Raw genomic sequence first — 26,985 nt, 5'->3', positions numbered from 1 at the left:
CTGATATATATATAAAAAATTAGCCGGGCATGGTGGCGCATGCCTGTAGTCCCAGCTACTCGGGAGGCTGAGGCAGAAGGATCACTCAAGCCCAGGAGTTTGAGGTTGCTGTGAGCTAGGCTGACGCCACGGCACTCACTCTAGCCTGGACAACAAAGCGAGACTCTGTCTCAAAAAAAAAAAAAAAAAAAAAAAAAAAAAAAAAACCACAAAAAAAGTATCACCTCACATGACTATTATTTTTTATAACAGACATCAAAAATCCAAAGACAAGTGTTGGTGAGGATGTGGACAAATTGGAACCCTTACACACTGTTGGTGGGAATGCAAAATGGTCCAGCCACTATGGAAAACAGTATAGAGGTTCCTCAAAAAATTAGGCCAGGCGCAGTGGCTCACGCCTATAATCCTAGCACTCTGGAAGGCCAAGGCAGGTGGATCCTTTGCGCTCAGGAGTTCGAGACCAGCCTGAGCAAGAGTGAGACCCTATCTCTACTAAAAATGGAAAGAAATTAATTGGCCAACTAAAAATATATAGAAAAAATTAGCTGGGCATGGTGGTACACATCTGTAGTCCCAGCTACTCGGGAGGCTGAGGCAGAAGAATCACTTGAAGCCCAGGAGTTTGAGGTTGCTGTGAGAGAGGTTGATGCCATGGCACTTTAGCCCAGGGAACAGAGTGAGACTCTGTCTCAAAAAAAAAAAAGAAAAAAAAATTAAATATAGAACTATCATATGATCCAACCATCTCACTTCCAGGCATTTGTACAAAAGAAGTCAGGATCTTGAAGAGATATTAGCATTCCTGTGTTTATTACAACAGTATTCACAATAGCCAAGGTATAGAAACAACCTAAATGTCTATTGGCAGATGAATAAAGAAAATGTGATTATATATATATATATATATATATATATATATGATGGAATATTATTCAGCCTTAGAAAAGGAAATTCTTCAATATGCTACAACATAGATGAACCTTGAAAACATTATGCTAAGTGAAACAATCCAGTCACAGAAAGGCACATACCACATGATTTCACACATGTTCGTAGAATCAGAAATTACTAATCAACAGGCACAATGTTTCAATCAAGCAAGATGAATAAACTCTAGAGATCTGCTGCACAACACTATCTATAGTCAACAATAATGTATTGTACACTTAAACATTTGTTGAGAGTAGATCTCATGTTAAGGGTTCTTACAACAATAAAATTTAAAATTATTTATCATACTAAGAACTTGTTATAAATGGATCAATACAAGGAGGATGTAGTAAATGGTAATCTGTAGAAAATGATCTCAAGTTCAACGTTTTGAATCAGAGACTTAAATGAAGCATGTGTGATTGGGAGATATGAAGAAGTGGGTAACAGGAAGGAAATAAAAAGCACCACTATCAGAGTGAATATTAAATCCATAGCATGAACTTTTTGAGATTAACAATGTGAATTTGAGAGGATTACTGTGGTAGGCGAATAAAGGCCCCGAAAATGTCCACAGCCTGATCCCTGGAACCTAATCCCTGAACCTATGTGTTACTTCTTATGGCAAAAGGGACTTTACAAATGTGATTAAGGATTTTGAGATTGGGAGAGTATCCTGGATTATCCAGGTGGGCCCAGTGATGTAATCGGAAGTGTCATTATGAGAAGGAATCAGGGGGTAGATACTACAGAAGAAAAACAACCTGATAACAGAAGGACTGGAATGAAGCAGCCACAAGCATTCTTTAATGCTGGTAACCACCAGAAGATGGAAGAGACAATGAAAGAATTCTTCCCTGGAGTTCTAGAAGGAACTAGGAACCTGATTCTAGCCAGTAAAACTGATTTGGGGCTTCTGACTTTGAGAACTGTGAGAGAATATATTGCTTTAATCCACTAAATTTGTGGTAGTTTACTATAGCAGCCATAGGAAACTATTATAATCACTAACATTGTAACTCAACAATCAGAATCCAAAATCTGGACCAGGTACAGTGGTGTACACCTGTAGTCCTAGCTACTTGGGAGGCTGAGGCAAGAGGATCACTTGAGCCCAGGACATCAAGGCTGCAGTGAGCTGTGATTATGCTGCCGCTCTCCAGCCTGGGTGACAGAATGAAGCCCTGTCCCACGGGTGGCGGTGGGGGAGGGGGGGAGGATCCTAGATCTGCATTTGTTTTATAAAATGTTAAACTATAATTGTTACACAAAATACAGGTGGCTCTCATGAGGTCCATACAAAATAGTGATAAATACACTATTTATGGAATTATAAGCTGCTTTTAACAAAGTTTATAGGAGAAATCATTAGAAAATGAATAGCTTACTAGTTTTCAATATTGGTGTCATAATTAATCCTAGAATCATTATCACTTAATTGACATACTACCTTTGCAGATGTTAATTAAGTTCAGGATGTCAAGGTATTTATCTTTTGGAAATTTAAGTTAATATGAAAATTTAGTATTCTATTTAATTACACTAGGTTCTTGTACTTGACATGAAGCTTTGTGTTCTATAAAAAGAAATGTAAATACTAGAAAAATCACACAAAGGAAGAGTGAGGCTCCTTATTAAACCTGTTAGATAAGTAATCAAACTCTCTAGGGGATTCACTTGGTAGTTTTCCAGTTTTGTAATGTACTGCACACATGCATATTTTTTCAGGAAACAGATTTGAATGTTTTGATCATCTCAAACTCCTAAATCTATTGCACAAATATATCTGTATTGTCTCAATTAACAATTAGCTGCTTCAAGAAATGAAAATCAACTACTTTTAATAAAACATTGGCATAGCATGGAAGAACTTCACAGTGCTTTACAACTACCATGTTTCCCCCAAAATAAGACAGGGTCTTATATTTATTTTTCCTCAAGAAGACACCTTAGGGCTTATTTTCAGGGGATGTGTTTTTTTAATACGGTACAACAATGTACATTTATTCAAATATAGTTGTCTTCTTCTGGAACATACTCTCCAAACCCCAAATTCCATCCTGAATTTCTTGCAACTCCATTTCCTTTAGAACCATTGGCCCCAATCTCTCATGCCGAGCAATAGAGCTCTCATGGGGCAGATGAGAAGGGCTGCTCATCTTCTTTATCACTCCACAACAAAATGCATGGGTTGTGCAGATACCGTGGGTAGCCACGCCCATCACTAGGTCTTATTTTCAGGGTAGGGCTTATATTGTGCAAATGCTTAGAAATCCTGCTAGGGCTTACCTTATGGGTGGGTCTTATTTTCGTGGGAAAAACGGTACAAAGTTTTTTTTATAAACCTTCAGCATGTTCAAGAAGTATTCACAAAATAAAGTCTACAAAATTTAGAATTTAAATGCTCAAATAAAATTACAGGAACCCTTGAAGCAAAAAGATATCATATAGGAAGTAGGGCATGAATGTGACATCAATCAGTAACTGTGTTTATAACCGTAACACTGCCTTTATAAAAATGTAATCAAAGATTTCTAACTTCACTGTTATTAAAAGGTGTTAAGTAATCAAGAATTTAACTGAGGCCAGGCGTGGTGGCTCACACCTGTACTCCTAGCACTCTGGGAGGCCAAGGCGGGAGGATCGTTTGATCTCAGGAGTTGGAAACCAGCCTGAGCAAGAGCAAGACCCTGTCTCTACTATAAATAGAAAGAAATTAGCTGGACAACTAAAAATATATAGAAAAAAATTAGCTGGGCATGGTGGCACATGCCTTGTAGTCCCAGCTACTCTGGAGGCTGACACAGAAGGATCCCTTGAGCTGATGCCAAGGTACTCTAGCCTGGACAAAAGAGTGAGACTCTGTCTCAAAATAAAAAAGAAAAAAAAAGAATTGAACTGAGAAACTGTTTTAGAAATGCAAATTTAAGGCTGGGTGTGGTGGCTCACACCTGTAATCCTAACACTCTGGGAGACCAAGGCGGGCGGATTGCTTAAATATCAGAGTTCCAAACCAGCCTGAGCAAGAGTGAGACCCCCATCTCTACTATAAATAGAAAGAAATTAATTGGCCAACTAATATATATATAAAAATTAGCCGGACATACTGGCACATGCCTGTAGTCCCAGCTACTCAGGAGGCTGAGGCAGAAGGATCGCTTGAGCCCAGGAGTTTGAGGTTGCTGTGAGCTAGGGCTGATGCCACCACACTCACTCTACCCTGGGCAACAAAGTGAGACTCTGTCTCCAAAAAAAAAAGAAGAAAAAAAAAAGAAGAAGAAAGAAAGAGAAGGAAGGGAAGGAAGGGAAGGAAGGGAAGGAAGGAAGGAAGGAATGCAAATTTAACACTCAAGTCAGAGAAAAGAAAATGTATACACACAAAAGAACTATGTTAACATAAATGATTAAAGCTAACTATTTTCCCAGAAATGATAGGAGAAAAAGAGTTAACTATATTTTCTTGCAGAAAGAAAAGTCTAATTTTAATTTTTGGATCTATATAGGATAATAAACAAAAAGAACCTAACTTGCCTCTCACACAGAACTGATAATTTTCCATTTCCTCTTCTTAGAATACTTAACTTTTATAAAGCAATAGTTTGCCAAGCTCATTAATTTTTTAAATACCACTTATGTATATACATGTACATTTTAAAAACTCTATAAACAGTATTAGGAAAAACAGGAACTGTTTCATTTAGGTCTTAACACAGTGAATCAACTTCATAGTGCAATGAATATTAGTGAGATGTCAATATGAATACAAATGCAAGAATACAAACTGATGTTTTCTTTCGGAAATATTTTTATGATCAATTCCAAACACACAGTACAGGGAAGATGGAATGAGTAAGGAAAAAAGTCATATTTTATTTCCCCATTAACACTAAACCATATTATTCAAACTGTGTTTCAAAATAATCAGCCAGTTCACCAATGCCAGTCACTACCTTAGTTCAAATGTTCACTAATATAGTCAAGCAACAGAAATCCATTATGAGACACTGTCTAGAAAGATAGCTACATTGCTAAATATAATTTATTAACTTAGTAGTTTAGTCTCCCAATATTTAGCAAGTTCATTTAAAAATTACCATTCCCATTGGTTTATAGTAACATTAATATGAATGCATAATTTCAAAGCCAACATTCCTTTCACTGTGAACATAAAACCTCTTAAAAGATAGTTGTGGGTTGGGGTACAGTAATGACTATGACTGCTGCGATACCATTTTTCAAAGCCCAAAAGACTGGCAAGTTTGGAAAGGCATAAACTATATATACACACTCTCATTATGCTACTATTTCCCACATTTTTGCTGTACATACTTGTCTCATAATATGGTATAAATTATTCCCTCAAATTTGAAAAATAAGATGAATTCATTTTCATCTTCAAAATAACACCTTATAAATGAAAAAAAAAGTTCCTCATATTTATTAGATCTAGTCAAGAGATGGCTTAAATATTTTCTTCATGACATGTACAATTTTTTCACCCCATCTTAGTGCCTCATTACAGTTTGGCAATAAGACTTCCAGTGCTTTATCAAAAACTGCCTTCAATAGATGATAAGATTGTTAAATCTGCACTTGAATCCTTCTTAAAACATAGAATTATAACAAAGTCCAAAAAATATATGAACATTAATCAATACCCTTGGGAACCTGTGTATTACTGCAAATAATCTCACATGTGCATATAATTCAAACAAACTTGGTGGGGAGGGGGTATAAAATAAATACTACAATATTTCTTCAATTCTAATGCTGCCTAGATGGTTAGATGAAAAGATTAATATTACTAACAGGAAGAGTCAAACTATCTTAAGGACTGTTTTCTAAGTAGTTAGAACAATTTTGAAAACAAAGATAAGCAAGAGCCTATGCCAATACATTTTTCCTGTAGTGTAATATAATTGCTAATATGAGGTATAATCTGTAAGCAATTAATACAAATATAAATAGGTATAAGCCACCACTAAATCACAGTCTGGTGAAAAGCTTCTCAGCTAACATAGTTTGAAAAGGTTAAGGGAAATGGGAAAGGGAAGACAGAGCAGGTTTCCAGTGGGAACATTATTTACGTGCCTTATCATCATCTTGTATGTAAAAGTTCACTGTTGCAGAAAGGTAAATCCTTTCCAAGTATGCTGGCCTGGAATATACTTTATTGTAGCATAGTAAGATTAAGTATTACTAATGCTTCATTTGCATTTTATATTCGGATATACACATAATCATATATGCATACCAAAAACTATAAACAGATTTTTAAAACACTTTTACCTCATTTTGGGAAAGTTAATAGTTAAGATGGAAGTATGTACTACAGAATTTTCTAGAATATCTAAACTCAGGGGTAAAATCAAAGGAAAACATTACTATCTCTTTAGTAAATGGCTTGTGTGAAACCTCAAGCTCACTCATCTTTTTATAGATGGGTTTATTTGATGAGGATTGTGATCCAATGATTGTTTAGCAGCAATTTTACCAAACTGTAAATTCTTTTATTAACAGGCATTATAAACAGATAATACTAATCTTATTTAAAAACCATGAGTGCCACACCAGTGAATATACAGCTTATGAATAACTTAAAAAGTATTTCCCATTTTAAAAGGCAAACACAGCATACAAAATCCTATACTAAACGAAGAAGCTATAATATGGATACATGATTGATGTGTCTAAAATGATATATATACAGTACATAATTAATGTTAATTATGTGATCAGTACATTTTTCTATATGATTCCCTTCATGCTTCACTTTCCCCAGAAACTGAATTCTGAACTTCCTCTTCTAAAATTGGTACAATCAGGTTATCCTTGGACATCAAATTATATTTCATCACAAACTTAGTAAACCGATGACACAAAAATGTTTCATTCTGCAGAAAGGAAGAAAAAATATGTTATTTTACTATCCAAATTTAAAAACTAAAAATAATATCAACATATATTATTGTCATTCTGATAAGAATACATGAAGACAATTAGTGATATATACTTACTTCATATTCATCAAATATCTGCCGGTGATGAAAATAAGCATGTGAAAATATTCTGTAAATCCTACGGCATACTGATCCTAGTTTTGCTACAGATGATTCCTTTATGCTAACCCTAAAATTAGAAAAGAAACCATAGATTCAAGGAACTGGATAGACTCTTAGGCACAATATAGTCCAATCTTCTCAATTCACAAGTGTGGTAATTGACACCTAGGGAAAATAAGTGACTAGTCTAAGTTCACAGTAAGTGCCTGGAACTCCTGCTTCACATTCCTGTGCCAGTGTTCTTTTTACCTAACCACAGTGACTACATAAAATTTGACATTACAGATTTTTTTTTTTTTTTTTTTTGAGAAAGGGTCTGTTGACTGTCACTTAGGCTGGAGTACTGTGGCATGATCATAGCTCACAGCAACCTCAAACTCCTGGGCTCAAGGGATACTCCTGCCTCAGCTTCCTGAGTAGCTAGGACTACAGGTGGGCCACCATGTCTAACTTTTTATATTTTTTATTTTTTGTAGATTCAGGGTCTCTGTTGCCTAGGCTGATCTTGAACTCCTGGCATCAAGCAATCTTCCTTTCTTGGCCTCCCAAAGTACTGGGATTACAGGCATGGGCTACCATGACCAGCTGAACATTACAGTTTTGAAACTTTGTTAAAGTTTTTTTTTTCTTTTTTAAGAGATGGGGTATTCCTCTGTCACCAAGGCTGGAGTACAGTGGCACATCAAGCAAGTCTCTTGCCATAGCCTGCTGAGTAGCTGGAATTACAGGTTGAACTGCTGCACTTAGCTTATTTAATGCAGTTAAAAGGAATCCCTAACAATCAAAACTTACTAAAACATATGTTTATAACATTAATACTCTGTCTACTAGAGGTGATTAAAACTACTGAAAAGAATGTTTTATTCTACAGAACTAGATTTTTACTTTTAGAAATCAAATTGCATATTTGTGATTTTTTAAATATGTAAATATAGAACATTGAGGCAAAAACCAATTTTTAAAAACATATTTTATATGAGCTCTTTGGAGCTAATCATATTTGAAGAAAACATTTCCAAATCCGTCTACCTGGCAACAAATATAGAATACAAGTCAGTCACAAACTTCACCAATAATACATTACATGCACAGTTTCTTTCCAGGTCTTTAAATTCTATAGGCAAGGATAAAGAATTCTTCAAAAACAAGTAGTCTAACTTAGGCAAGTCTGCTCTTTACACATGCTATATATAGGGAGACTGAATCTGACTATCACGAGATTCAAGTGAGCAATCATGTAAATATTCAAACTCTAAACAGGAGAGGGAAAGCCCTGCAGAGTGACACATAGCAGCAGGGACTAGCCTTAAATTGAACTGGCCTGTGAGTTCTGGGATCAAAGTCATATTGTTTAATCACAACCCTAATAATATGAACAAGCCAAATATACATCAGCTGAAAAGAAAAAAATTAAAGAATACATTAACCAGCCAACTTAATTTTAGTTTTAAAACATCAATCTTTTTACAATCTGAGCTGTTTGTTCAAACAAACAAAAACAATCTTTTAAATTACATCTAAAAAATTTAATACCATGTTTAAAAGTTTTGTTTACCTGCTGGGAAAATATTTATTGCTATTCAGAAGACATGCAGCACCATCAAGTGTGTGTCTTGTATAGTCTATAGCAGGACACTGCAAAAGAAAGAATATGAAAAGGTAGCAACAAAATGCTCTACCTCTTAGATTATGTATATTTATTATATGGGTGCTTTATTCCAAAGACACGAGCATCTGCTAAGGAAAAAGTCCCTCAAAACTTCCGAATAACTGTAAAATACAATGTTAGATCAATAAATAAGGCCTTATTATCCCCATGACCTATAATATCAAGATTCTAGATGATACATGAATCAGTCTCCCATTTTTATTCCCAAAATTGTACCTAGAAAAAACACTGCTTAGAGATGGAAAGAACCTGTCTGACTTTACAAATGAGGAAACTGAGGCTTTGAATGGTCAATGACTTATGCAAGATCACACAGGTAAGAAGAAGGATTCAAAAATAGTAACACAGATATACTGATTCCTATCTAATGATTTATACTTTACCAAGCAGTTCAAAAGCCTCCTTCCCTTCACAAATATCTCTAGGGATTAGTACCTTCTTCCATCCTAGAAAATATCCCTCATTATGTTCCTGGCACTCTATTACCAATCTAGCAGCTTTCTAAAGAACTTTCTCCTCAATCAACTTTGAATTTTAACATGAATTTTCAGAGTTTTTTTATATTTTAATAAATCTGTCTTATCCTATTCCATTTATCAGAAATAATGAAACTTATTGTATCATTGCAAAACCAGTAAACAGTCTTGCTCTGTCTCCCTGACTAGAATGCAGTGGCATTATAATAGCTCACTGCAACCTCAAACTCATGGGCTCTGCGATCCTCCCACCTCAGCCTCCCGAGTAGCTGGGTCCACAGGTGCATGTCACTGTGCCTGGTTAATTTTTCTATTTTTAGTAGAGATAGGGTCTTGCTCTTGATCAGGATGGTCCTGAACTCCTGAGCTCAAACAATCCTTCTACCTCAGCCTCCCAGAGTGCTAGGATTACAGGTGTGAGCCACCACACCTGGCCCCTTATAATTTTCTTAATAACATTTTTTTCCTTAGCTTCCTTCATTGATATAATACATGTAACATACAAAGTACGTGTTTATCGACTATTATGTCACTAGCAGGACTTCTTATCAACAGTAGGTTTTTAGTAGTTAAGTTCTGAGGGAGTCAAAGTTAAATGCAAAGTTTTGACTGTGAGGAAGGCTGGCACCCCTAACCTCCCCACCCCACATTGTTCAAGGATCAACTATATAATGTAAGCCACACACTTAATTCTAGCAGATACATTTAAAAAGTAAAAATAAACAGGTGAAATTAATTTTAATAATTTATATATCCCACTATATAAAAAATATTACTATTTAAACCAGTAATTCACACAAAATTATTAGTGGGCTATTTTTTTTTGTCTTTTTAAATTAAGATATAATTCATATGCCATAAAATTAATCTTTTATTAAATTCAGTAGTTTTTAGTACATTCACAAAATTATGCAATCATCACCAATTCCAGAACACTTTCATCACCTCAAAAAGAAACCCTGAACCAATTAGCAGTCACTTTCCATTCTTTCTTACCCCTAGCCCTAAGCAACAACAAATCAATCTACTTTCTGCCTCACAGGATTTGCCTATTCTGGATATTTCATTAAAATGGAATAAGATAATATGTGGCATTTTATGTCTGCTTTGTGTCATTTATGTTATCAAAGCTCATCCATGGAGTAGCATGAATCAGTACTTCATACCTTTTCTTTTTTTTTTTTTTGAGACAGAGTCTCGCTTTGTTGCCCAGGCTAGAGTGAGTGCCATGGCGTCAGCCTAGCTCACAGCAACCTCGAACTCCGTGGCTCAAGCAATCCTACTGCCTCAGTCTCCTGAGTAGCTGGGACTACAGGCGTGTGCCACCATGCCCGGCTAATTTTTTCTATATATATTAGTTGGCCAATTAATTTCTTTCTATTTATAGTAGAGACAAGGTCTTGCTCTTGCTCAGGCTGGTTCGAACTCCTGACCTCGAGCAATCTGCCCGCCTAGGCCTCCCAGAGTGCTAGGATTACAGGCGTGAGCCACCACGCCCAGTCCATACCTTTTCTTAACTCAAAAACTATCTATTCTATCTATTTATTTTGAGACAGAGTCTTTTCATTTCTTTCTATTTATAGTAGAGACAGGGTCTCGCTCTTGCTCAGGTTGGTTTCGAACTCCTGAACTCAAACGATCTGCCCGCCTCAGCCTCCCAGAGAGCTAGGATTACAGGCGTGAGCCACCACGCCTGGCCTCAAAAACTTTTTAATGTTTTCAATATCTACAAAATGCTATATATGTCTCTCCCTTTACATATTTCATTCCTTTTCATAGCTGAATAATAGCCTATACTATGCATATACAGTGAACCCTCTACATCTACAGATTCAACCAATCACAGATCACAAATATTTAAAAAAAAAACATAACAGTAACTATAATTAAAAACATACAAATTTTAAAATACAGTATTCCAACTATTTATGAAGCATTTACATTTTACTAAGTATTATAAGTAATCTAGAGATGATTTAAAGTATACAGGAGTGGCCAGGCACTCCTGTAATCCCAGAACTCTGGGAGGCTGAGGAAGGAGGGATGCTTGAGGCCAGGAGTTCAAGGCCAACCCAGGCAACATGGTGAGACCTCATCTCTACAAAAAAAAAACATTTTAAATAAAAAAAAAAAAAAGATAAAGTATATAGGAAGATATGCATAGGTTATATGTAACACCATTTTATATAAGGGACTTTAGCATCCGTGGACCTCTGTATTTATGGGGGTCCTGGAACCAGTATCCTGAGGATACTGAAGGATGATTGTAACACATTTTGTTTATCCATTTTCAGTTAATGGACATTTAATTGTTTCCATTTTTTGACTATCATAAATAATGTGACTGTGAATATTCATGTACAAGTCTTTGTGTAGACGTGTTTTCATTTTGGGGTATATATCAAAGAGTGGAATTGCTAGGTCATATGGTAACTCTTTGTTTATCATTTTAAGGAACTTCAAAACTATTCCCAAGTAGCCACAGCAATTTACAATCCCATCAGCATTGTAAGAGGGTTCTAATTTTCCACATCCTGGCCAATACCTGTTATTGGTCTCTCTTTTATATTTTAGCCATTATAGTGAGTGTGAAGTATATATGCCATTGTGGGGTTTGGAGGTTTTATTTAATACATTGCCTTGCTAGAAAAAAGAATTTTTTTCCTTAGGGCCATGGTGTTTTATTACAAAAATAGAATAAAAACTTTGAAAATCAAATGATCCACTCTAATTTAATGAAAATTTGTTACTGACCTCTATTCATTTAATCCACGTTTTTAGAATTAAATTTTGAATATAAATTATAACAATAAGAACATCAACAAGTAAGATTTTCACAAACCAACTGCAGGGTTTTGTCTAGGTTTTGCTTCACAAGGCCCTGGGCTCAAAACTAGTATGAGTTAACTACAACTCACAAGGCAATTAATGTTTTACACATTTTTTAAAACTGTGGTAAATATATATATAATATAAAATTTGCCATTTTTTAAATGTAGAGTTCAGTGGCATTAATTACTTAATCAGTGGCATTAATTAATTAATCACACTATTGTGCAACCATCACCACTGTTTCCAATTCCCAAACAGAAGCTACATAACCATTAAGCACTAATTCCCTACACCCCTAACCCCTGAGCAACCTCTACTTACTGTCTCTATGAATTTACTCACACTAGATATTTCATATAAGTGGAATCATACAGTATCTTTTGTGTCTGGCTTATTTCACTCAGCATAATACATGCTAGATTTCAAAGGTTCATCTACATTGTAGCATGTATCAGAACTTCATTTCCTTTCATGGCTATGTAATATTTCATTGTATGTCTATACCACCTTTTGTTTATCCATTCTCATTGTGTTTTTTTCTTCTTTTTTCTTTTTCTAATCAAGCAGTTGTGGGGGAGACAATGTTAATCAGCTTAACGATAACCAACAACCCTGGACTAATTTTCATTGTGATCTTGATCTGCATTTACCTAATAATACAGCATCTTTTCATGTGTTTATTGGTCATTTCTGTGTCATCTTTGGCAAAATGTCTATTCAAATCCTTTGCTCATTTCTAAATTGAGTTATTTGTCTTTCAATTGTTGAGTTGTGATAATTGTTTATATATTCTGGATACCAGGCCCTTATCAGAAATAGGACTTTCAAAAATATTGTCTCCCATTCTGTAGGTTATCTTTGCACTTTACTTTCTTTTTTAATGATTTCAGATAGAAATGCACTTTACTTTCTTTTTTTTTTTCTGAGTCAGAGTCTCACTCTGTTGCCTGGGCTAGAGTGCCATGGCATCAGCCTAGCTCACAGCAACCTCAAACACCTGGGCTCAAGGAATCCTTCTGCCTCAGCATCCCAAATAGCTGGGACTACAGGCATGTGCCACCATGCCCAGCTAATTTTTTCTATATATTTTTAGTTGGCTAATTAATTTCTTTCCATTTTTAGTAGAGATGGGGTCTCTTCCTCGGGCTGGTCTTGAACTCCTGACCTTGAGTGATCCTCACACCTCAGCCTCCCAGAGTGCTAGGATTACAGGTGTGAGTCACCACGCTGGGCCGCACTTTACTTTCTTAACAGTGTTCTTTGAAGCACAAAAATTTTTACATTTGATGAAATCCAATTTACCTGTATTTTCTTCCACTGTTTGAGCTTTTGCTGTCATACCTAACAAATTATTGCCTATTCCCAGGTCATGAAGATTTACAGCTATGCTTTTTCCAAAAATTTTAAAATTTTAGCTCTTACATTAAGTCTTTGATTTATTTTGAGTGCATTTTTGTACACTGTGTGAGGTAGAGGTCCAACTTCATTCTTTTGTATGTAGATATCCAGTTGTCCCTCAGTGAGATATTTCATAGTGTCTTCTTGTAGTAAGTCTTTGATATCCAGTAGGTTGTTGCACTTACAGCATATTTCAAATGCACCACAGCCACATGTGGCTCATGGTTACCATATCAGACAGCGTTGCTTCAGACCTTTAATTGGCTTTTTTGGCTTTTTCTTTTTTAGGGAGGTGGGTGAAGTTTTGCCTTGTTTCAGCTCCCTTTCCTTCTCCTTTCACAAGTTAATTATCAGGTAACTATTCCTACTTTGCACCAGTTACAACAGTAAAAAGTTGGCAAAATATACCACGTTACAAAGTAGTATGTAATGTGTCCACAAACTTTTATAAATTTCATTTTGCCAAATATATAATCATAATGCTACTGCAAGTGGATCACAATCTGCATGTGACTAGATGGGCTTGTAGATAATAACAAGTTATAATCTTTTGTCACCTATAATTACTATTTGTATAATTAACTGTACTTGCTGCAAAGCCTCTCTTTAATTTTCAAGAACACTGAATAAATTATCACTAGTGCTAAGTATCCTGCCTCTTCCACTTCAGATTCTGCTCAATGCTTTTAATCAATGTGAACAATCTGTTTTAGCTCCTAGTCTGTCCATTCCTATGATTTCCTAACAAGGCACAGTTATTCCAAAAGACTTCAGAAAGTATCCTTTCGAGTTTTTCTTTTGTTTGTACATTTATAGTAACCCTATTCCATGTAACCACCATTTAGAAAAACCTATCATCCTCCTTTGATATATGGCCAATTCAATAGAGCTGGACTTCAGCAAGCCATGTTGCATTTACAGGTCCAAATATTCATGATTATCCCATCTAATATTTAATACATATCAAGAAAAAAAGTGGATGTAAGAATAACAATATATTTAAGACTTACAGGCCAGGCGCGGTGATTCACACCTGTAATCCTAGCACTCTGGGAGGCCGAGGTGGGCAGACTGCTTGAGCTCAGGAGTTCGAAACCAGCCTGAGCAAGAGTGAGACCCCATCTCTACTATAAATAGAAAGAAACTAATTGGCCAACTAATATATATGGAAAAAATTAGCTGAGCATGGTGGCGCATGCCTGTAGTCCCAGCTACTCAGGAGGCTGAGGCAGGATTGCCTGAACCCAGGAATTTGAGGTTGCTGTGTGCTAGGCTGATGCCACGGCACGCACTCTAGCCTGGGCAACAAAGTGAGACTCTGTCTCAAAAAAATAAATAAATAAAATAAAAAGAAAAGTGAATAGAAAAAAAAAATGATGCTAATCATAAGAAATCCTAAAATAGCACTGTGGTGACAACCTTGCAGCAAGGAACTCAAAACTAAATGGCAAAGTAAACTAAAATCTTTAAAAACCTGTCTACCATTGTCTTAGATCTAGGATATGATTTCATTAGTCACTCTATTTCATAAATCCTCACCTCTTTTGGAGTTTTATGAGCTGCACAAAGAAAAATCCATTGTTCAGTTGCTGTCATTTGAGTGCAAGTATCTGGATGGCATTCACTCTGTTAAAAATAATTAAATTTCTTAATATATAAAATAATAATGAAAAACCTTATCACTTGTGCTACCACATTTCCATGTAAAATTCTATAAAAAAATAAATTAGAAATTTTGGATAAGTTTTTGTAAACATAATTTAGTTACAAAAACAGAGAAAAATATCAAAACTTTCAATTATAATTTTAACTTAAAATATTACCTGAAGTTTGACAGCAAGTCCATTTAGCTCAAGGCAGAATTGCCTGAAAATGCAAATATATAAATGAAAAGTCACATCATTCTCCAGGGTTATTTTTAGAATATTAATTATAAAAAGACAATCCCATCAGTATCATCCTTCCACCTTCATCATCATTATTAAAACCACCTGAAATGACAATGGCACATTTCTTCCAAAGACTTATAGATTAAAAAATCAAAAACCAAGGACTCTAATAATGGTCAATACCATTATTAGTTCAATGAGCTGATCACTCTCTTGTATGTGGAAAATCAGTACAATTTTTCTGAGAATTTGGAAATATTTATCAAGATCTTTAGGAAGTGTATACTTTTGACTAAAGAATCTATTGTAATGAAATAATCAGAATTGCATGCAGTTATATGTACAAAGATGTTCACAGAAACTATATATACATGTGAGAAAATTGTTGAGATATCCTAAATGATTTGCAATTGGAGGGTAGTAAAATGTTGGTACACATAAACATACAAAGGATGTCTATATATGCATATAGATTAAGTTATGTAAAAATAAGACTCCAGTTATATAAAAAATAATGTAAGTGCCCAGGAGTTTGAGGTTGCAGTGAGCTACCATGATGCCACTATACTCTATCCAAGGCCACATGGTAAAACCCTGTCTCAAAAACAAAAACAAAACAAAATAAAACAATACAACTAAGTTACAATATTTCGTTTTATAGCAGTCAAGATACTGAATGTGTGTTCCCTCTAAAAACCCTAACTAGTAATATTTACTTCAATGTATCAGGTTAGATAATTCAATACTGTGTTTCCCCATCAAACAAATGAAAACACTTTGGTCCCCAAAATGCAAAACTAAAACCTATGTATTTAACAGACAAAAGAGAGTACCAAAAGAAAAAGGAAAAGGGGACATATATGAAATAAATTTGGTAGGAAAAACTTTATTGACTGACTGATTGAATAAAACAAATAAAAAGATAAGGTCAAATTTTCAGTTGTCTATAACCATATTTCCTTTCCAGGTAACTAATAATAATGCTGTTCTTAGATTATAAAAATAACCCTATTTCTGAACCACCACATCACCTTCTACTGTCCCATATCCAGTAGGCTATATGTTATGTGTTTTTGAGTTGTTTTCCACTCAGTGGTAATACAGACTGGTGGTGAGAAGCAAGTTTCCTACTTAGTCCATCTTTCTTATGGCCAACAGCAAAATTAAGCTAACTGATTTAGCCATGTTGTGGGTATAATCTTTAGCTAATAATGCAAATTTACAGTTTCAAGTTAATCTAATACAAGGCTACCACATACAGTTGTGTAGCCAAAGAGAAAAGCCAGAGCTGAAATCCGGCCTACATTCCAGTCACCATGCATACATCCTGACATAAAGAAGAGGTATCTTTTCCTAATCACAAAGACTCAGTAGGAGCTAATGGCAGATTTGACTAAAGTCAAGACCCAATTCAAATTAACATCATAATATAATCAACTTCCTTAAGCAAAAACAAAAAGTATACAGCTGCAAAGCAGTAACTGATGTATGCAAAATAACTCTTCTTGATCAACTGTAACAATGTAAATATGATAAAAAAGAATACATATGTAAGATTATAATACATCAATACAACCCCACAAAAAAAGTGGCCAACAGAAAAAAACAATAAATAGCACCAGGACAAATGCAATATGCATGAGAAAGATTTTATATAAAATTCTATATAAAGTTTTTGTATTCCTTGTATACTGCATACTTCATAGAACAAGTTAAATAGTAAGAAAAATGTTTTCTTAGACCTGAAATAAAAACCTTGTACACTAAATTAGCCTTGTTAGGAATTATGCTTATAGTAAAAAAAATGCTCACTTATTTTCATAATTACTGCCAAAAGAAAAGTAGTTATTTTCAAGGCTGACTAAAATAAGGAAAACAATATATTACATATACTAAAGTGTTCTCTATCTTGAGTTATAAGAATGGGAAAATAGGGCCGGGTGTGGTGGCTCATGCCTGTAATCCTAGCACTCTGGGAAGCCGAAGCGGGAGGATCCTTTGAGCTCAGGAGTTCGAAGCCAGCCTGAGCAAGAGTGAGACCCTGTCTGTATTAAAAATAGAAACAAATTAGCTGGACAACTAAGAAAATATACAAGGCTGGGGGTGGTGGCTCATGCCTGTAATTCTAGCACTCTGGGAGGCTGAGGTACATAAGGCTGGGGGCGGTGGCTCACGCCTGTAATCCTAGCACTCTCGAAGGCTGAGGTGGGTGGATCATTTGAGCTCAGGAGGAGTTCGAGACCAGCCTGGACAAGAGTGAGACCCCATCTCTACTAAAAATAGAAAGAAATTAATTGGCCAACTAAAAATACATATATAAAAAAAAATTAGCTGAGCATGGTGGAACATGCCTATAGTCCCAGCTACTCGGGAGGCGGAGGCAGGAGGATTACCTGAACCCAGGAATTTGAGGTTGCTGTGGGCTAGGCTGATGCCATGGCACTCTAGCAACACAGTGAGACTCTGTCTCAAAAAAATGAAATGAAAAAATAAAAAAATATATAGAAAAAATTAGCCAAGCATGGTGGTGCATGCCTATGGTCCCAGCTACTCGGGAGGCTGAGGCAGAAGGACTGCTTGAGTCCAGGAGTTTGTGGTTGCTGTGAGCTAGACTGATAATACCACAGCACTCTAGCCCAGGCAACAGAGTGAGACTCTGTCTCAAAAAAAAAGGGAAAATAACTATACTCAAATTTTCAATTATCATGCATTCAGATTGTATAAAACAATTAGATCAAATAGTCAAGTGATTTGTCCAAGAAACTGACAAAGGGTACAAAGAAGTCTTAGTATACTGAAAATGCTTAACTGTTATGACAAGACATTACGTATTAGCAATATCTAAACAATCATGCATCATCAAGTAGTTATATAAAAAAAAATTCCTTGTCTACAAGTTGAAGCACTCATCACACGAAATGTGGTCTTACTGAGGAAGTTATATTTCTACTCTACTTATTACCTAAAAAATCAACTCAAAAGTAATAAACCTCAATGAAATCATATCCATATTGCATTCTCTATATTTAATCTGCCAAATCAGCTCCAGTATATACTAGAAAGTTTATAACATCAAGAAACACCTAATAACTTCAGGTTATAGCTACTTCTAAAGTTAACTCTACTTACTCACAAGTTATCAATTTTATCAAAAGGATCTTTTTTTTTTTTGAGACAGAGTCCTGCTTTGTCACGGGATTAAAGTGCCATGGAGTCAGCCTAGTTCACAGCATCCTCAAACTCCTGGGCTCAAGCAATCCTCCTGGCTCAGCCTCCAAAATAGCTGGGGATATAGGTGCATAACACCAGGCCTGGCTATTTTTTTCTATTTCAAAGAATATTATAAAATGCACCAAAACTCTTTACTTCATGATTACAATTAATCTCTATTTACAAAAGGAAGACGTGGACATTCTCAATAGTTCATAGGTAACTCATCAGATACCAAGCCTAGACTAGGACCTAGAGGTAATACTCTATAAAGACATATAAAGTATCCCATGAGTAGAGACATGGAAATAATGTATCAGTAGTTAAGAGATACAATTAAGGAAAACCATGTAAAAAGATAACAGGGTCCAAATCCATAAATGTAGAAAGGTGCACATGCAGGTATCAAAACAAGTGCCTTGCAGCATAATTTGATCTGGTAACAATCAGTGAACAAAGCTGAGAACCTTAACACTGAAAAGACAAAACTTTAGAATCTGGTGTCATAATTATCGTTAATACTAAAGGTAATTTTTTCTAGTATTAATAGAAGTATTATTACTATTTTTTTTTTAGACAGAGTCTTGCTCTGTTGCCCAGGCTAGAATGCAGTGGTGTCATCATAGCTCACTGCAACCTCAAACTCCTGGGCTTAGGTGATCCTTCCACTTCAGCCTCCCCAGAAGCTGGGACTAAAGGCATGCCACCATACCCAGCTATTTTTTCCATTTTTTTGTACCAACATTTTACTATGTTGCTCAGGTTGGTCTACAACTCCTGACCTCAAGCAATCCTCCTGCCTTGGCCTCACAAAGTGCTAAGATTACAAGCATGAGCCACCATGCACAACCGTATTACTATTTTGATATACCATAGGGACTTACCTTAAATGTTCATACTTCCATACGCCTTCATCTTGGCCTTCAGGTGGTTCAAGAATTTTGTCAATATTGGAGCAATCTGCTCTTATGTTCTGTTGAATATACTAAAAAAAAAGAAGTTCTTATGGTTAATTAAAATATTATACTACATGTTAAATCTTATGTTAAATACATGCAATTTTTGAATATATAACTGCTCTTGTGGTTCAACTTTTGAGCTATACACTAAATAGAAAATCAAGTATAAAATCATAATCTGTAACTCAGAAGAAAGCAGATAACCCTTATTTTACCTGTTCTCCAATTCAACTTCACTGGGACAGGATCTACTACATAAATGAAGATACTGTATTTATCAGGATTTGATCTGGGATCAAAATTGCAAACCATAATTTTCATATGAACATAAAATACAATGTAAATATAACTGTGGTACATAGTATATGATTCCATTTATGTAGAATAAGCAAATCTACAGAGACATAATAGACTATCAGTTGCTTAAGAGCCTAGGAGTAGAGATGAAGACAGAGGAAAATGAATATACTACTAAGGGGGATACGGTTTTGTTTAAAGACAGATGAAAATGTTTTAAAACATTAATGTATGGGAGGCCGAGGCGGGCGGATTGCTCAAGGTCAGGAGTTCGAAACCAGCCTGAGCGAGACCCCGTCTCTACCAAAAATAGAAATAAATTAATTGATCAACTAAAAATATATATACAAAAAATTAGCCGGGCATGGTGGCACATGCCTGTAGTCCCAGCTACTTGGGAGGCTGAGGCAGCAGGATTGCTTGAGCCCAGGAGATTGAGGTTGCTGTGAGCTAGGCTGATGCCACGGCACTCACTCTAGCCAGGGCAACAAAGCAAGACTGTCTCAAAAAAAAAAAAAAAAAAAAAAATTAATGTAGCGGTGACAGTTATGCAAACTTGTGAATATAATTACTGAATTGTACATTTTAAAGCTGTGATTTGCATGATATGTTAATTATATCCAATAAAAAGTTGTTTTAAATGACAAGCAGAAAAACAAAGTTAAAAAAAAGAAGGCAAGGAGGATCACTTTCAATTTTAAAAATATTAAATAACACAAAACTTTATTTATTTATTTAAAATAGAGTCTCGCTTTGTTGCCCAGGCTAGAGTGAGTGCTGTGGTGTCAGCCTAGCTCACAGCAACCTCAAACTCCTGGCCTCAAGCAATCCTGCTGCCTCAGCCTCCCGAAGTAGCTGGGACTACAGGCATGTGCCACCATGCCCACCTAATTTTTTCTCTATATATTAGTTGGCCAATTAATTTCTTTCTATATATAGTAGAGACGGGGTCTCACTCTTGCTCAGGCTGGTTTCGAACTCCTGACCTCGAGCAATCCTCCCGCCTCGGCCTCCCAGAGTGCTAGGATTACAGGCGTGAGCCAACGCACCTGGCCAACATAAAACTTTAAACTTCAGATCTCTTTAATGCTTCATTCAATCTATGATTTTCATACTGTGAAATCTGAACAGGTTAGAGTAGATTAAAATGCCAAGTTACAAAAACTTACTAAGGACGAGACCTTCTTAATCGATTTTGGCCATTTCAGACAATCTTTCCCAAGTATCACTAGCTTACTCAAAAACTTTTTTTTAGGCTGGTCCGAAGGTAGTGAGTTATCTCACGTGATTGTTCACAGTCAGTTACAGATTGAACTCCTTGTTCTACTACTTTCCCCCCTCCTCACTACTGCACTTGACTAGTCAAAAAAAAACAAAAACTTTTTTTTAAACAAAAGGTCACACATAATTATTACTGAATCAGTCTACTAGTGTAGAACATAGAAACAAAAAGAAAAAAACATTTTTCCAATAAAACATGTTCAACTATCCAGATAGTGGTGACATATTCAGCTTGATATGATAAAATGAAAGTGACCTTGATACAGCATAAATATGTGTGCCATCTCATGTGCAATTCCTCACAGACTCAGCTTGGTTCTTCTCCAATGTCTCCTCTTGGAGTTGTACCTGATTTTAACACTACTTTTCACTTGAATCCACTAAATCCACTGGGGAATGTGATGCATTTGCTTTTATTTCTTGACCAGGAATAGCCCAATCCTTAAAGTCTTATGAGAAGACATGGTGAAGAATGGAGTCTACTGAGCACACCGCAGTGGCAGAGAAAGGGCTCAAACATTTTTAATGACTCCCTAATTCCTATTTAAACCACTCTCCCTGATTTTTTTATTCCATCCTAATGTTCCAAAATTTTGTTCTCTCTCTCCTTGAGCAGATACAACTAAATTCTATACCTTTTCCTTAGGCCACCTCAAATTCCACATAACAATTCTTTCCAAATCTCCCTTCCCCCAATACACTCAAGTCATTCGTGATTATTCCAGTCTACACAGAACTCCATCTGATTTCCTACCACATTTGTCCTTTGCATAATCTAAATTAGCAATTTGTCTAGTCATTCTTATTTTTCCTTCTCCCACTATACCTCCTATAGAATTCTTAACATTTATTTCACATTTAATAGCACTTATTTTCATGTTTCCCTCATATAGAGAGTCTTTGAACACAAAGATTTAGTTTTGTTTTGAATTTTCGTTATTAGCACCTGGAACATAAGAGGTTTTCAATAAATGTTTATTGACTTGAAATCAAGGATAAACATGAACAATGGCCTGAAATGTCAAAGTCACTGAAGGGTAGGGATGACAAAAGTTACCAAAACTGGAATGTAAATCCTAATTCTTTCGCATTCTTTGGTGATCCCAAAATGAGTTTGTCAGGCACACAAAAGTATATTCTCTGCAAAATGGTTTGCTCAAAATCAATGTTAATTCTTTAACCACATATTTAGCAATTGAATTTACTTATAATTACTAAATTTTGTTATTAAGTGGAATTACAAGTTGTCAATCTTTAACAAATCTAGAATCCTTTTATTAATGCCAATTTATGTAAAACAAAAAACAGAAATCCTTAACTTAGAAACATAAAATGTCATTTTGTTTTCTGAACTGAATCCTCCACACTTTTATACAAAGAGGCAACTATCATTTTTATAAAATGAGCTAAGAAAAATAAATTTCCCAATGCTTACTGAATATCTTTTGCCATATGAAACAATGTAAAAAGTTACATTGTTTCTGAGTTATCAATAACATCTTTCTGATATTTTAATCATCCTCACAAACATCTGATAACTAAAGGTTTACAAACTGAAAGATGTCTATCTATCATGTCGCACATCATAATGTGATATAATTGTAAACTAGGATTAATGTTTTCATGTTCAGCAGAATATAGACAAATATGAAATAAGAAAAAAAACAAGAATTAGCTCTACAGTGAAAATGTGGAATATTCTTAAGTACCTCTTCAACATTATCTTTAATATAATGCTTATTTAGTAATTCAGTTAAATAGAAAGTAGTACCATAACCTCTTAAAACTTTAGCCAGTGGCTACAGTGGCTCATGCCTGTAATCCCAGCACTCTGAGAAGCAGGAGGACTGCCTGAGGCCAGGAGTTCAAAACCAACCTGGACAACATAGCAAGACCTCCGTCTCTACAAAAAATAAGAAAAATTAGTCAGGCGTGGTGGCACCTGCCTATAGTCCTAGCTACTTTGAAGGCTGAGGCAGGAAGATTGCTCAAGGCCATGAGGCTGATGTTACAGCGAGCTATGATTGTACCACTGCACTCCTAGGCAACAGTGCAAGACTTTGTCTCTAAAAATAAATTAATTAATTAAATACAACTTTTGCTGATGAGTTTTAATGCTAAGAGTTTGAAACTGAGTAAACTGAATAACTATTATTTAAGGAACTGGTTTTGAAATCTTTAAGAGATTTTACAAAAAAATCCAGAAGACAACTTCATAAGAATAATGGTCTTTTACGCTTTCAAGTACTATAAAATCCTAACTTACTATTATACCATTTCTTGAAAAGTTTTTTCCAGTAAGCTTCGAAAAGTCAATACCACCTTACCAGATCAAGCTCTATGAACACTTCAGAGTCAATATCAGTATATATTCACTTCCCAGGTCTTTCGAGTCTCCTCAGTAGCAATATATTAACAATATACCCAATTTTACATTAAGTCAAAATGAAGGCAGGAAATCTTTCTTCTATTATGAAAAGGCGATTTAATTCTGCGGTCTATAATTATTAACATAATGACCTAACACTGAGTATATTTTATAGAATACTTTTCCTAAAGCAGTTTCTAGAGATCATTTGGGGCAAGTAAAGTACACGGCAATAAAACACTATGCAAAAGCATTTTATTGTTTCTAGTTTGGGGTAAGATATAATAAACACATACCAACCTTTCTCTCTCACTAAATGAAACTATAAAATCTGGACAGAAAGGATGGTTCAGCTATTTGAGGTCTCTGAAAAGTAAATAACAATAGAAGCAGGAAAGAACACCAGAATTCAAAGTAGGTACCACTGAACTGGCAGTTAGTTTGCCAAGTTTCTTTTCCCCTCTAGTATCTGCTGGCCTAAACTCAATGCAGGATGAAATCCAGAAATCAGGACTATGGTTATAAAAGAAAGAGATCAAAGAGAAACCCTCTAGTTCTAGCTCTCAGAGTAGAAAAAAAGCACTCTTTTTTTTTTTTTTTTTTGAGACAGAGTCTCGCTTTGTTGTCCAGGCTAGAGTGAGTGCCATGGCGTCAGCCTAGCTCACAGCAACCTCAAACTCCTGGGCTCCAGCGATCCTTCTGCCTCAGCCTCCCGAGTAGCTGGGACTACAGGCATGTGCCACCATGCCCGGCTAATTTTTTTTTTTTATATATATATCAGTTGGCCAATTAATTTCTTTCTATTTATAGTAGAGACGGGGTCTCGCTCTTGCTCAGGCTGGTTTTGAACTCCTGACCTTGAGCAATCCGCCCGCCTCGGCCTCCCAAGAGCTAGGATTACAGGCGTGAGCCACCGCGCGCGCCCGGCCAAAAAAGCACTCTTGAAGCTCAAAGAAAGTGAAAGAAATCCCTCAGGAGGTTTTTCCCTCCTCTTTATTCTCCATTCTTTCATAGCCTAGGCCAGAGACAATTCCACAATGGCAACAGGAACAGCTGACAGAAGAAAAATGTAGGAGACAAAACTCTGAGGAAATGAGCCTTTTCCTCTCCATTTGGTGATGCTGTGGCCCCAAAAGAGCAGGACCAAACTGTTTTTTTCTCTCTTTCTGTCTTCTCACAATTGCAACATGATGCCAGTAAGTGGTTTCTGGCCAGAGGACCAAAGAGGTGGGCTGGAGGGAACCAGAAAGTATCAGAGAGATAGTGAAGAGGAAAGAGCTGAGACAAGTGATCCCATAAAGCTGTTTATGAACTCTTGGGCTCACCCATGATGGATCTGGTCCTAAACAGCATATGATAGACTGAGAACTGAGCTAACAGACAGTCTTCTACTCAGACTAACCACTGGCTGGCGCATACACAGGACAGATTCCAGTAGCAATGCAAAGGCTTTGAAAACTGACATTGGAACCACAGGTGAGATGGAACTTGCAACCTATATTTAACTTGGTCAAATGCCTGCTAAAACAAAAATATCAACATTATCCACAGGATTTAATTAGACCAGAATCTCAACAGAATATTCAAAATGTCCAGGATACAATCCAAAATTACATAACATTCAAAGAATAGATAAAAATCTCAATTTGCAATGAAAAAAACAATCAACAGGTACCAATGACAAGATGATACAGATGTTGAAATTATCTGACAAAGACTTTAAAACAGATATTATAAAAATACTTGAGAAATCACACTCTTGAAACAAAAATTAAAATAGAAAGTATGAGCACAAAAACAGATATAAAGAGGAATCAAATGGATATTTTAGAACTGAAAAACACAATCCCAAAATAAAATATACTCACTAGACACTCAATTGTAGAATAGAGAGGACAAAGCAAAGAATCAATAAACTCAAAGAAAAACAGGAATTATTCAATCTGAACAAAAGAAATAAAAAACATTATAACAATAGAGCCTCAGGAACTTGTGGGACAACAAAAGGTTTAAAAGTTGTATCACCAGAGTCCCAGAGAAAGAAGAAAATAATGTGGTATTAAAAAATATATTTGAAGTCAAGCATGGTGGCATGTTCCTGTAGTCCCAGCTACTCAGGAAGCTGAGGTGGAAGGATTGCTTAAGCCCAGGAATTCAAGTCCAGCCTGGGCAACAGGGCAAGACTCTGTCTCTAATTAAATAATTAATTAATTAAAATATTTGAAGAAATAATGGCTGAACAGTCTCCAAGTTTGTGAAAAGACGTAAACTTACAACTTCAAGAAGCTGAGTAAACTTGGAAGAAGTGGTAATAGGGAATTATTGTTTAATGAGTATAGAATTTCAGTTGGGGAAGATAAAAAAGTTCTGGAGATGGAGATTGGTGATGGTTGCACAACAATGTGAATGTACTTAATGCCACAGACTTGTACACTTAAAAATACTTAAAATAGTAAATTTTATGTTATCTATATTTTACCACAATAAAAGCTGAGTGAACACCAAACAGGATAAACTAAGGAAATCCACACCCAGGCTGGGCGTCATCGTGGCTCACGCCTATAATCCTAGCACTCTGGGAGGCTAAGGCGGGTGGATCGCTCAAGGTCAGGAGCTTGAAACCAGCCTAATCAAGAGCAAGACCCCGTGTCTCTACTAAAAATAGAAAGAAATTAATTGGCCAACTAAAAATATATAGAAAAAATTAGCCGGGCCTGGTGGTGCATGCCTGTAGTTCCAGCTACTCGGGAGGCTGAGGCAGGAGGATCGCTAGAGCCCAGGAGTATGAAGTCGCTGTGAGCTAGGCTGACACCACGGCACTCTAGCCCAGGCAGCAGATGGAGACTCTGTCTCCAAAAAAAAAAAAGGATATCCTGAGGGGCTTTCCAAACCAAACATGCTACAGAAGCCCACCTCTTTGAGAATCATTGCCTTAGTGAGCTACCTGATAGTGGCAACAAGCTAAAGGGAAGAATCTCAGCCCTCAACTATGTTGGAGGTAGACAAAAGTTAAGAACTAATGATAATTAAATGAAAATGTAAAGCTTAGAAACATGTTATCAAGGCTTAGTTATCAAATAAGTTTGCTATTTCTATTTATCTGTTATTCTACTTTATCACTCAATTAATTTTGAATTAAATTCACTGTAAAATCAAATTTGGTATCCTAATTTAGTACATATAATAGATAATAAAATGTATTTAGGTTTTATTATAGTTTAATATGCTATCTTAAAACAAAATGAGGGTTGATTAACGTTTTAAACAGGCATTTCATTAATTCAGTGGAACTTACTTTGTACTAAAAGATACTTAACTATGCCAAAGAGCTAAAATGCTTAGGTTATTGGAGTTGTAAGAGAAACTATTTTTATTACCTGCTGAACAGCTAGTGTACTGTCCATTTCATCAAAGGATTCATCAGGCCAATTATAGAAATCCTGTAAAAATAAATTCATGGTTAAAGCACATATAAAATATTATAATTAATTTCAATTCTTAATAAAGACCCACCACTCACACTAGAAGGCAAAAGCCTTTACAATGTGATTATAAGTGAAATAAATTAAAGGAATCTTACTCAATGTTTTTAAATGAACAACAAAATTTTA

The 26,985-nt window shown here is 35.7% G+C and overlaps 1 protein-coding gene and 1 pseudogene across 3 annotated transcripts in view; both read right to left on the bottom strand.

Annotated features, from left to right (window-relative positions):
- Positions 1-4,779: 4,779 nt before the first annotated feature.
- Positions 4,780-26,985, bottom strand: part of HSPE1 (heat shock protein family E (Hsp10) member 1) — a 45,037-nt gene continuing 22,831 nt past the window's right edge. For 2 of the 3 annotated variants that reach the window (XM_012776993.3, XM_076005774.1), the window contains 7 exons: positions 26,752-26,814; positions 19,354-19,454; positions 15,194-15,236; positions 14,910-14,996; positions 8,551-8,630; positions 6,951-7,062; positions 4,780-6,827 (listed from right to left, as the gene is read on the bottom strand). In XM_012776993.3, coding sequence (XP_012632447.1) covers positions 6,696-6,827; positions 6,951-7,062; positions 8,551-8,630; positions 14,910-14,996; positions 15,194-15,236; positions 19,354-19,454; positions 26,752-26,814 — 618 coding nt within the window. In that variant the 3' untranslated portion in view covers positions 4,780-6,695. The remainder of the gene's footprint in view (positions 6,828-6,950; positions 7,063-8,550; positions 8,631-14,909; positions 14,997-15,193; positions 15,237-19,353; positions 19,455-26,751; positions 26,815-26,985) is intronic. The other variant, XM_012776994.3, reaches the window with a different exon arrangement.
- LOC142872372 (large ribosomal subunit protein eL39-like) lies at positions 20,608-26,818 on the bottom strand (annotated as a pseudogene).

Source organism: Microcebus murinus, chromosome 8 (assembly GCF_040939455.1).
Source record: "Microcebus murinus isolate Inina chromosome 8, M.murinus_Inina_mat1.0, whole genome shotgun sequence".
Taxonomy (NCBI): Eukaryota; Metazoa; Chordata; class Mammalia; order Primates; family Cheirogaleidae; genus Microcebus; species Microcebus murinus.
Note: the sequence above shows the minus strand (reverse complement) of the source record. Positions and strands in the feature narration are given on the sequence as shown.